Genomic DNA, 12,165 nt, shown 5'->3' on the forward strand with positions numbered 1-12,165 from the left:
ATTTAGATTTAGAAATGAAGTAATTTGGCAAATAATTCTACTTTGCTTAAAATCCTGTGTGAGCCAATTAGCCTGAATGCTGCCTACATGCAAATTTGGGAATAGAAACTTTATCAGTTCAAAGCAGCCATGTGTTAAGTTAGATATTAATATTTAATATGTGAACTTTTTCTAAATTTGAGAGATCAAGAATAAGAAGTTATGTTAAAATTATCAACTGTATGTTGTAATGGTAACTGTTACTACTAGAAAGGAAACTATATTTAGAATGTATTCATTAACAGTTATATTTAACATTTTAAAATTTATGACGGTAATGTAACTACTCATTAATTTCTATAATGGTTTGAAGGACTTTTGTAATGTTGATTAGGAAATACACTTTGGAAACTATACTTTGTCCCACCTCATGTACCTACCTGGTTCGTATAATCATCATGATTTGCCATCAAAAGAAATCCGCCATCGTCCAGAATCACACAATCCATTACCTAATGAAATAAAAAAAACACATTTTGAGGATGGCTATCATTATTTCATTTTAGTAGATGATCATAACAACAAAAATAGAAGAAAGCTTCAACTTAAAGATATATAGTCCAGAGAGAGATTTTGATGAAATAAGTTAAGGGCACATACAGATTCATATCAAACTGTCAGAGCTTCATATTCCCCCACCACCCATTCAGTTAAAACTGTCCGCTCAATATGAACAAATCCTGAGAACAAGTCAGAAATAACCTTTTTGCCATTCCAAATGGCCATCTCGTCATCCAAGTGATCCAGGAAATTGGATAAACCAAAGTATTTAATAACAATGTACCAACACGTAATACTTTGGTAAGATAGCTTTAAAAATGCATTGATGCAGGGCGCCTGGGTAGCGCAGTTGTTAAGCGTCTGCCTTCGGCTCAGGGCGTGATCCCGGCGATCTGGGACGGAGCCCCACATTAGGCTCCTCCGCTGGGAGCCTGCTTCTTCCTCTCCCACTCCCCCTGCTTGTGTTCCCTCTCTCACTGGCTGTCTCTCTGTCAAATAAATAAAATCTTTAAAAAAAAAAAATGCATTGATGCATTGTAGCCACCACCCTTCAGAGTTAAAAAAAAAAAAAAAGGCAGCATGAGGATACTTAGGAGATTTAAAAGCAGAAAGCAAAACAAAAAATGTGCATCACAGAAATCAGTTCCGACCCAGTTTATATCATGTTTAAATGCATGAATCAGTTTAATAATTTTTATTGTATAAAATAACAAAACATTGTTTTCAGAGTTAAGGACATATGCATTCCATTTTCCTAATGTGGAAGCAGCCTGCTAAAAACCTTGGCTCTGAAAACAGTCTTCATAGTCTGTATTTACAAAGTCTATGTAAAATGGAGAAACTATAAAAATAAAATGATTGGTTTATAATTTTGCATGACGAGAAATGATATGAACCCACTGTTTGCCTTGGAAATATACACACGCATATATGAGAAGAGTGGAAGAAAATAGTGGAATTCAGCCTTTTTATTCTTGGAATGAGTAATATAGTATCATTCTTAGAGAATTTAAGTTGACAAAGAAGTAAAAGTAACAAGAAAATGTAAAATCCAATCCATGTAAGTGGAATTTGATCAAAAAATAATTTCAAAATTTAGCTCAAAAAGTTTTCTCATCACTATAAATATAGTGTGACCAAATATAGGTAAATTACAAAAGAAAAGGGAAGATTGCCCTGATAACCAGTAAAGAACACCTGGGTGGCTCAGTTGGTTTTGCGTCTGACTCCTGATTTTGGCTCAGGTCCTCATCTCAGGGTCATGAGACCGAACGCAACTGAGATTGTAGAGATGAGTCCACACTGAGATAGGTTTTTAAAAAGACCTTCTCTTAACATTTGAGTATTTTTTAAAAATAAGGTTAGGAATTACAAGCATGAAACTCAAATTCTTGTCTATAGATCAGTTCAAAATTCTGTAAAATAATTTTTTTAGTGTTTATTTTAAAATTCTTGCATTTTTAGCATTAAAGTCTTAGCAATAGCAACACAAAAAATTACAGTTAAAAATTTTATTTTAAAGAGTTTTCTTACATCACTGTTCCTTTTGCAGTCACAAACTGGACCAGCACACTGAAAGACAAAAATACAATTATTGCCACACATTTTTACTTAAAAAAATGATTAAATGATATACTATTACCAGGTTAAAAATCTTAGAATAATTTGTCAAGTCTAAAAGTAAGATTAAATAACAGTCTAGCCCATCATAATAAAAGTAATAGTTTTATATTTATAAAATATCAAATAGCTATCTAGTATTTCAAACTATAACACTGAAATATTTTTCTTATGAACTAATTTAAACAAAATCTTTCCAAAAATAGTAATTTATAGTTCTGCTTCAATTTAGTAGCTCTGAAAATTTATTTTGTCAATGTTTAAGACTTGACTTTTACTTTTCTTAATTGCATTTGACATGGAGTATAGCATAAACATTTAAAAAAAATATATATATATATATATCTTACCGGATCCCTGATTGATGTTTTGGTGAAATTCTCTATCCAAGAATTTACATCAATTTTAATTCCGACAACTGAAAAATACCGTAAAGAAAAACTGACACATTTATTTAAAAACTACGGCTGTGAGTCTTAATATCTATTTTCCCTCTCACATTTGAATATTCTTGAGCAGGCAAATTTAAGTTTCTTGAGTAAATTAATTTTAGTTACACATTGAAAAGCTGATTTAAATTAGTTTAAAAAGTTGCAATTTTAGTTAGGAGCCATATAATATTTGCTAGATGATAATTTAGCAGTAAATTTCGGTTGAAATCTAGTGTTTATTACAGAGATCTATTTCTTGGGATTTTCATTAAGAAGTAATGCTAATAGCTCTTAAACTATTAAGTAATTTTATTTATATACTCAACATAGTTGATTCACGGGCTACAACCTGGCCAATTAACTAATATACACAGTAAGCTAAAAAAAAAAAAAATGTGGTAGTGTCAAGAATAGCCTTTTCATAAGGAGGTCATTCAAATGGACTGTTTTAAGAGGCTTCCCTAGCTGTGCCAATGCTTGCACCAGGTGCTTAAGAAATGTATGTCCAGGACAGATAAGAAAGTGGGAGGGCAAGTGAATGAGTGACTGGGAGAATAAGTGAGTGAGTAAATGAGCCATTGAATGAATGAGTTAGTGATGGAGTTAGTAGCTGAACCAGTAAGAGGTAAAACTGCCCTCAGGAGCAGGAAGGCAATAGACCTTCTCAATCCGACTTAAGGTATGCTTTCTTAAACACTCAAATACTAAATCATACAATGAAAAAAAAATTTCTACTTTATTGCATCCACTTACTCCAGCCTATTTCCAGCTCCCATTGATGCTTGGTTTTATGATTTGTTGTTTTCTTGCTTGATTTGTTTTAGTAAGAAAAGTCCTTTTTCTATTTTACTGTCATTTTATTAAAAAAAAAGATTCTTACCTAATTCGTCTTATCCGGCACATAGTATAGATATGTCATAACTTATTTACCTTTTCCCCCAATGACAAAAACTTAACTTTTCCTGTTTAACTTATTACAGATTTCACATCCTTGGCTGAATATCCTTTTGTGTACTTGAAAGTATCTTGTAGGACAGACTTATGGAGTGGAAATGCTGGATCAATCCGGCATTTAGAACTTTGATTTGACTCCATAAATTTGTGTCAGCAGTATAAACATACACACTTCGAAAATTCCTCACCTCTATACAGTATCGATTTTATTCTTCTCCAATCTCACTTGTATTTTACTTTTTTAAAACTTTGCACATCTGTCTTTGTCTTTATTTTGCTTTAGGCTTTCTGATGACCTTCCTGATAAGTATTGTGAGATTTTAATATAAATATTAGGTCACATAGAATTGTGGTTATGTGTATGTATACAATATACATGCTTACCTGCAGGTTTAAGAAGTTTTCCTTGGATATATATTTCTACAGCTTTGCTCACCATAATACCTGATTCATAAGCACCAGGTCCGCTTTCTAAAAAAGAAAAACAACAAAAAAGGAAAACAGGACTGTCTAGATACATCAAATAGTGAATTTCTTTTAACAGGTGGATAGTGGTTTGCCTAAGTACCCTAGAATAGAGAGGTGACAAGGACAGATGTAGTCCTCTCTTCCTCTTCTCTCTACACAGGCTCATTGGCGCGTCCAGGAGCTGTTTTGAATGCACTGACTTTGGGATGTGAATTATGCAGCTGGGCTGCACCTACCTCCACACCATAACGGATGCATGCCAAATCTCTGCTTCATGATGTTTGTTAAAATAGTGGGAAGGCCGCTTTCCACTAAATAAGTGGAAAGATTGTTCTTAGATCCCAAAACGGCCTCTGCATTGTAGAAGACCGAAGTTCCTGAAAAGAACTCCAAAATTCTCTGAACTTCACTTTCCCCCTTTGTGAACATGAGGATGAATAACACCGACCCCCCAGAGGGGCTCAGAGATTAAATCAGAAAGGTTTTGGGACAGAACCCAAGAAAATATTTTAAAATGGGGGCTATTGATAATTTCATAAATAATATATTGAACTAAAACTGATGAACTGATAAATTACATTTTCACAAGTCACGAAACATTCATCTATTTGCCGTTTGCGAAATGAAGGATTATCTACACATTTCTATGTATTACGCAAGCCTGTAGATACGCTCTCTCTTCATTACTGTTTCCTGTGTAGGCATTTCACCTCCTCCACTAAACGGATGCTTCTGTCTTTCCAATGTCATGCATAGAATATTTACTGAATGAGGACTGTTCTGACCGATTACCTTAAAATGTATGGTTTCAAGCGAAAGTGGGTAGTAATTTTTTTTTTTTAAAGTAAATTGGGAATGCTGAATTTCAAGTAATACTTACTGTTAAAGTAGGGAGCAGTGAAAACATAGTTATCATTATCGAGACTCCTTTTATAGAAGCTGTCCTCATATGTTTCTGGGTTTTCTTGCCAGTTTTCTCCAGCCCTAAGGAGGAAATGGCTCATCATTTTTATTCTTTAATCTGCCTGATAACCTACTTTGCCGTGAACATCGTGAAATTGTACAGATATGCCTACACTAAGAAAGTCAGTGGTAATTGATGGTGTAAATGATACTCGTTAATAAGCAATATATCACCACAGAATGATATCAAGAGTCAGAAAAAGCTCTTAGTTTTACTCTGCAGGTAATTATGTATAAGTCAGTTAATAGGTCAATTAATAGTAATAAGCCTCCCCAGCCCACTTTACAGACTGTTCTGGAGATAAGAGATAAGATCCACTGAAAAACAGTGAAAACAATGAGGTGCTATGAAAATATTGCCAATGGACTATGACCATTATGTTCATTTAGGTTAGCCTGTGTCTAGAGAGACAAAAAAAATCTCTCTTAAATTTTGGAATAAATATCCAAAATATCCGAAAGTATCAACGAATAATCACATAGCATTTTTAAAGAAATAGGGTATTTTTTAAATGTTGTAAATAGGTTAACTGTTTGTAAATAGGTTAACTGTTTTAATCTAAGAACCAGCTTCTCTACACGACAGCTTTCTTCGACAGTATGCACACGTCCCCAGAGTAGTCCTTTGTCATGTCCTGATTTCTGCAGATGTTACTTGAACTTACTCTTTGGGATAAACTCTGGTAATCCCACCATCAGTCACGACAAACCGCGCTTTCACTCCCTTGCTAAAACAGAAGACAGAAGAAGGAAATTTTTTATTCCACTTACTCAGTAAGATAATAATTTAGGTGTTGACGTAATCATAAATAAAAAAGTAATAAATAATAAATGAGTAATAATAAATGAAATAAAATGAGTTCCTAAAATAAAGGAAGACAGAGTAAATATACCAATATATGTAAGGTAGGGTTTAATAGTAAAAATATCTGGGAAATAAAGAAGACAATTCATAGCTAGGAAGAATAGAGGTGCATTTCGAAGATGGACTTAGCAGGGATGACAGAGGCAGCAGGAAGAGCTTACCCATAGAGCCAAGAGTGAATGTTAAGGGAAAGCTAGTGAAGAATGCAATAGTATTTGGTGTCACAAAAACATAAGGCACAAGGTAAGAAGCAACAGGAAGTAAAGTTTCAATGACCAGCTTCCTGAGACTGGTCAGCTCATCAGTGTTGCTGGAGAGCTTCACCTTTATCCTGAAACTGAAACTGCATTTTAAGAGTAAGACTGGCAGGGGTGAGTTCTATGGAGAACAGATGCAGGGCTGTGGGGAGAGAAATTGGAAGCCAGAAAGGCAGAAAGAGCAGTTGCTATCATCATCTTAGAAATGGGAAATTAGGAAGTTGGGTGTGAAGAAGACAGGGCAATGTTGTTAGGAGAAATATTTAGCATTTGGTGACTGACTGGAAATGGAGTAGGGACTGTAAATGAGAACCATACTCGGATTTCTCAATTTGCTGACTGGGTGTATGGTAAGTGCTATTAAAAGGCCAATCAAGCATTCACTGGAAGCCCTCTTCTATCACAAACACTGAAACACAAACACTGCCTGTTTAATTTGGTTTGTTCACACTGCAGTGTATAAGCAGAGAAAGCTAAGCAAGGGCATGTGTTAGTCCTGACACACACCCACAAGTGCAAATGCAAGTTGTCAACATTGCAAGATGTTTTTCTCAGGAAATTGTTATTAAAGATAAATAATGCACTCTAAATTTGAGATCTATTTTCCAAAAATTTCTCAGGGAAAAGTCAAACTGAAATGCAGAAAATATACATATTTTATTAACAAGAACAAATACTCACATGTTTTTCTGCTTACTCCAGTAATTTTGGACAAGTTCATTTGTAAAGCCTGCATCCAGCAAGACTCTATTAATCAAATCCGTGTTACCTAAAACAGAAAAAGGATAGACTCAATTACATCCACATCATTTCTTCATTAGGATAATGATGAACAAATATATTCTCTATTTGTAAAAGCAACTTAGAGTGGATAATTATTTCAATGAATTACAAAATATATCCAATATTAATTTTCTGCATTTTTTTTTAACATTGTTCATCTTACCTCCTACTTTTCAGGCTATGGCCAGAATTAACAGAAAAGTCAATTCTACATGAAAATTATTTTGTAAACTTTAAGAAACATTGAGGAAATAGCTTTCCTCTCTCCCTTTAAAATAGGTTAGTATGGTGAATCCAAACTATCCAAATTTAATGGACAATTTTATATATAAATATAAAACTACATAACATGTATAGTTTTCTGTTTGTATGATTTGGCCAAGGAATTGAGCAGACTGGCACTATTCCAAGACTGGCTTTTGGAATTTGCTGGTAATGGTGAAAGACCACAGGCTTCAGGTTGTCATTTCTGGAATAACCAAAGAACATCATAGCCCAAGTTCATAGGTAATGGAGCAGCAGATGGCCATGGCCACGGGTCAATTAATAAACATCATTGAACAAAAAGCTTCGCCTTTTCATTTCTCTTGGCTCCTCTGTTCTAAGCCTGTGAAACTCTGAATAACCTCCAAGTATACTCTGGAACTTCACATTTTTGATAAAATTTCATTTTATTCAGGTAAGAATATGGGGTCTTAATATCTTATTACTAGAGGTAGGGAGTATACTGGAAAACATTTTAGTTGATATTTTTCAATTTAATATATCTTTCACCCAATTTTAAAGGATCAGCTTAATCCATATTTTAGACTTCATTTTAGTAACTATTTTTATTACAGTGGAAATTGAATCACTTTGAAAAACAGTCCATTTGAAAAGAGAATGATATACTTTTACTTGCCACAAATCCTTTTAGGTCAAAGAAATGAGACCATTGTTCTAATCTGTAATATAAATCAATGTTGCAAGTAATTTCATAATTGCATTCATCTTTTAATTACCCTGTAATTTTAAAATATGTCTTGAAACATGTCCCTTGCTGCATACATCAACAGATTATCAGTATTGAGCTTTACCGTTTTACACACATGTAATCTCATTTTTATATTCCAAAATAATGGGGGATATGAAGAAGACAACAGCTTTATAGCAGAAACATTGAGGTAGGCTAATAAATTAACTTAAACAGTGAGAATTTTAATTTAACTGATGGATTAAGTACTTCCATAAAAGCAAAACTAAAATAGCCCAAACCGCTTTAAAAGAAACTATCTAGATTTCAATCATGGATACTTTTAGTTTTACACATTATTGGATAACATGAGCTAAAACATGACTGAGGAAACTAAAATATATAACACTGTTAGAGGAAAATATAAATTTGACAGCTATTTTTTAAAAGATTTTGAGTGTACACAACCAGGGGGTAGGGGCAGAGGAAGAGGGGCAGCAGACTCCCCACAAAGCAGGGAGCCCGCCACTACTCACTACTCAGGGCTCTGGGGCTTGATCTACCCATGGCCAGTTTTCAGAGTAGCTAATTCTAATTGGTAGCTAATGTGAGCAGTGCTAGGAAGTTCCTTCTTTTTATGAGAGAAATTTACATTTGAGAGATGGCTTCAATTCACTTTTTTTAACTGAGGAGGCGCTCTCTTTAACTCTTCCTAATGGAAAGGAAAATGATTTTAAAAAAGAAAAGCTTAGGGGCACCTGGGTGGCTCAGTGGGTTAAGCATCTGACTTCACCTCAGGTCATGATCCCAGGGTCCTGGGATGGAGCCCTGCATGAGCCATGAGCCAGGAGCCTGCTTCTCCCTCTGCCCCGCCCCCTGCTCGTGGTCTCTCTCTTTCAAATAAAATCTTTAAAAAAATAAATAAAAGCACAAGAGAAGAAAGAGTGAGGATGCAGGGAGGAGGAGAAAAGGAGATAAAAGTCAGTTACCATACTTTCTTTTTTCAAGTTATATTTACTAAAGAAATTTTTGCCATGCAGTTGGTTTTTCTCTTATTTCCCATTTCCTCTGCATCTTTTCCTGGCAGTACTTTTATAGGGTATTTTTAGGAAGAAAAAGTTAAGATTTTTAAATGTTTTTTTAAGATTTTTTTTTTTTTATTCGACAGAGATAGAGACAGCCAGCGAGAGAGGGAACACAAGCAGGGGGAGTGGGAGAGGAAAAAACAGGCTCATAGTGGAAAAGCCTCATGTGGGGCTCGATACCATAACGCCGGGATCACGCCCTGAGCTGAAGGCAGACGCTTAACCGCTGTGCCACCCAGGCGCCCCAAGATTTTTAAATGTTTTAAAAGTAAAGTATCTTAATTTCTATGAAGTTTTATAGTATGAATGATGTAAATTTTCCTGAAAGACAACTGTTCTGGTTAAAGAATAATTATTAAAATTCCTATTTACTCCAACTTGTTTTACTTCATAAAATGAAAAATTATAGTTTAAAAAAATAAGCATCTGTAAAGTTGATCAGAAAAACTACTAAGTGATATGCCGTTTTTATTCTCATTCCCTATTCTCATCTTAAAACTATATTGTATAAATTGGAGGACAGATAAATCGATAAAAACATGTATGTTTTCCTCTATATAGCAAGAACAATTCAATAAAAAAAAACCTTCAAAATATTTAACACTATATCATCAAAAAAATTTTTTTTAAGATTTTATTTATCTGTTTGAAAGTGAGAGAGCACAAACAGGGTAAGCAACAGAGGGAGAGGGAGAAGCAGGCTCCCAGCTGACCAAGGAGCCCAATGAGGGGCTCGATCCTAGGACCCTGAGATCATGACCTGAACCAAAGGCAGGCACTTAACCAACTGTGCCACCCAGGCACCCCCAAAATTAAGTTTCTTAAATTTGGAAGGAGCCAAGGAAGGATACCTTATTTAACATTTAAACATTGGTAGGCATCTATTACCTGGCTTTGAAAACGTGATTTTCCTTCATAATGAAATAAGAATTCTTAAAGGGCCAAATTGTTACATTTTACCATTACAAATTTATAACATGGGGCACCTGGGAGGCTCAGTCAGTTAAGCCTCTGCCTTCGGCTCAGGTCATGATGCCAGGGTCCTGGGATCAAGCCCCATGTCAGGCTCCCTGCTGAGGTGGAAGCCTGCTTCTCCCTCTCCCTCTGCTGCTCGCCCACCTTGTGAACTCCCACTCACGCGCGCTCTCTCTCTCTCTCTCCCCCTAAAATAAATAAAAAAAAAATTTACAACAAAAATAAAAAAGCCAACATACCAACACACTAATCTGAACCAAGAGTGGACCGCTTTGGATACAGTAATAGTGACACTAAACGATTATTACAAATTGATCTATACTTACAGGATGGGTTGTTTGGAGTTTTTCTATCAATAAACTCATTGAAATTTAAAAGAAATTCAGTGTTGTTATCTGATATTTTAAGGTCATTGCAGTAATCTCTGAAAAAGAAATATTTAAGAGATTAGCTATGAAAATCACAACTTTAAAAAAAGTGCAGAGCCATCAGAGGAAGTGAAAACACTTTCTTTTACTATGTCTATGAGGTTGCAAGCTGTTTAATTTCTTATTTCCATTTCCTCCTCTCTATAATGGAACAGCACTTTGGCAATCGGGTGAGTAGGGTGGATAATATATATTAAGCACCTGCCCTCTGGGCAACAGGTGCTCAAAGCTTTTGTTGTTCTTAAATGTACTATTTTCATTGTATATTGGGAGTTTCCATATAGAAATAAACAGAAAATTTTAAATACTCACTAAATATCAAGAATAAACCCATTCTATTTTAACACTTTGAAAATTACTGTTTCAAAAAAAATAACCTACTGAAAAAAAGTGGCATTGATTGACCTATTTGCAAATCTCTTTAATTCCTGACTTAATAGAAAACAAGTACGCCTCTGCATTCAATCGACTGCAAGATTCTATTTGGGCATGTGAAAAATATGTGTTCTCTTGAAGATACACAGCCGGAAAAGAGAATTATTTTATATGCTTCCCAAGTGTTGTAGGTATTTTTTTTTTTAATAACATACCAAAATTTGACTACTAGTCATTTCTTGGTAGTTAGCTGTAACACCAAATTTGAAACAATGAACTTTTTGTACTGTTACATTAAAATTCAATGCACTATCTTACACTTTAAATCAATCTGATTTTGTAACATCATGAATTGGTTATTTGGAAAATTTGCAGGTCTGCCAAATAACGATACATTTCATTTTAAGATTGGAAAATCATGTACATTAGTATCATTGCTGGTCTCACCAGATAACTACTGGGAAACAGTAAATACAATTTCCCCCAAAATTCTTATTTTTGTGTGAAAACACAGATTTTGTCACGAGCAAGAACACTGTTGTTTTCTTCAACGTAGAAGCCTTACTTCATTAATGAGAAAATGTTTACCAAATACTCAAGTCGTTCTGTCAAGTAAAATTATATTTCCTGAAAAAAGTGCAAAGAACACCTATTTCAGCTCTCAATTCAATCCCACAAGTGCTTTCCTTTGAGCCAGCCAAGCTACTCCGGTACGCAGCAGAACTCCCAGCTTCTTCCCACTGAATATTAAAAGACATGTACTCAGGGTAAAGCTTCAATAAAACTCATAATTTTTACTGTTTCCATCAAGGATATTTTAGAGTAAGACTGGCTTCTCCCCTGGCGAGAAAGATTATCACGGCTACCAGGAGCCTTTGGTGTTACTGCCGGGATTCCTGTGAAGGTTCAGCTCCTCACGGCTTTTCTACGGTCCCTGCCAATGTCGACATGAGAAAAGATAAACATTTACCGCTGTTTTAGGAAAACAGCTTTGACCTGGTCGGTTTTCTGAAAGGCACTCTGGAACCCACAGAGTTTTGAGATGCCTACTTTGAAAACTGCGATCCTAAGTGTTTTGGAAATTGAGAATAAATAGAAAACAACATAAATATAAGGTTGTCATTATACTAACTAGGTAAATACAACAGATGGGATAATCAAATATTGAAGACAGAGTGCAATTGTGTAGTGAACATTTTCAGATGCAAGGCCATCACCTAAATAGAAAGCCTCAGAGAGTCCAGAGAAAGAGAATGTCAGAACTTCAAAAACACACACACACACACACACACACACACACACACACACAAAGCCACCAAAAAACTTCCCAGTTCATAGAAAATTTTAGTTTCGAGGCAGGGTTGAGAAAGGTTACATGATTTTTACTCGATCATTACTGACAGAGCTAAAATGGACTTCTTCCCACAATTAGCATTTAATTACAGGCTATCACATACTGTTCCCTTTCT

At 34.9% G+C, this 12,165-nt stretch overlaps 1 protein-coding gene across 6 annotated transcripts in view; it reads right to left on the bottom strand.

The window, feature by feature from the left end:
- CACNA2D1 (calcium voltage-gated channel auxiliary subunit alpha2delta 1) overlaps positions 1 to 12,165 on the bottom strand; it is a 484,461-nt gene that overhangs the window by 25,097 nt on the left and 447,199 nt on the right. For all 6 annotated transcript variants that reach the window (XM_011223063.3, XM_019798051.2, XM_011223062.3 and 3 more), the window contains 8 exons: positions 10,220 to 10,317; positions 6,780 to 6,867; positions 5,642 to 5,704; positions 4,894 to 4,997; positions 3,930 to 4,016; positions 2,511 to 2,578; positions 2,074 to 2,112; positions 420 to 491 (listed from right to left, as the gene is read on the bottom strand). In XM_011223063.3, the coding sequence (XP_011221365.1) occupies positions 420 to 491; positions 2,074 to 2,112; positions 2,511 to 2,578; positions 3,930 to 4,016; positions 4,894 to 4,997; positions 5,642 to 5,704; positions 6,780 to 6,867; positions 10,220 to 10,317 (619 nt within the window). The remainder of the gene's footprint in view (positions 1 to 419; positions 492 to 2,073; positions 2,113 to 2,510; positions 2,579 to 3,929; positions 4,017 to 4,893; positions 4,998 to 5,641; positions 5,705 to 6,779; positions 6,868 to 10,219; positions 10,318 to 12,165) is intronic.

This window comes from Ailuropoda melanoleuca, chromosome 1, assembly GCF_002007445.2.
Source record: "Ailuropoda melanoleuca isolate Jingjing chromosome 1, ASM200744v2, whole genome shotgun sequence".
Lineage (NCBI taxonomy): Eukaryota > Metazoa > Chordata > Mammalia > Carnivora > Ursidae > Ailuropoda > Ailuropoda melanoleuca.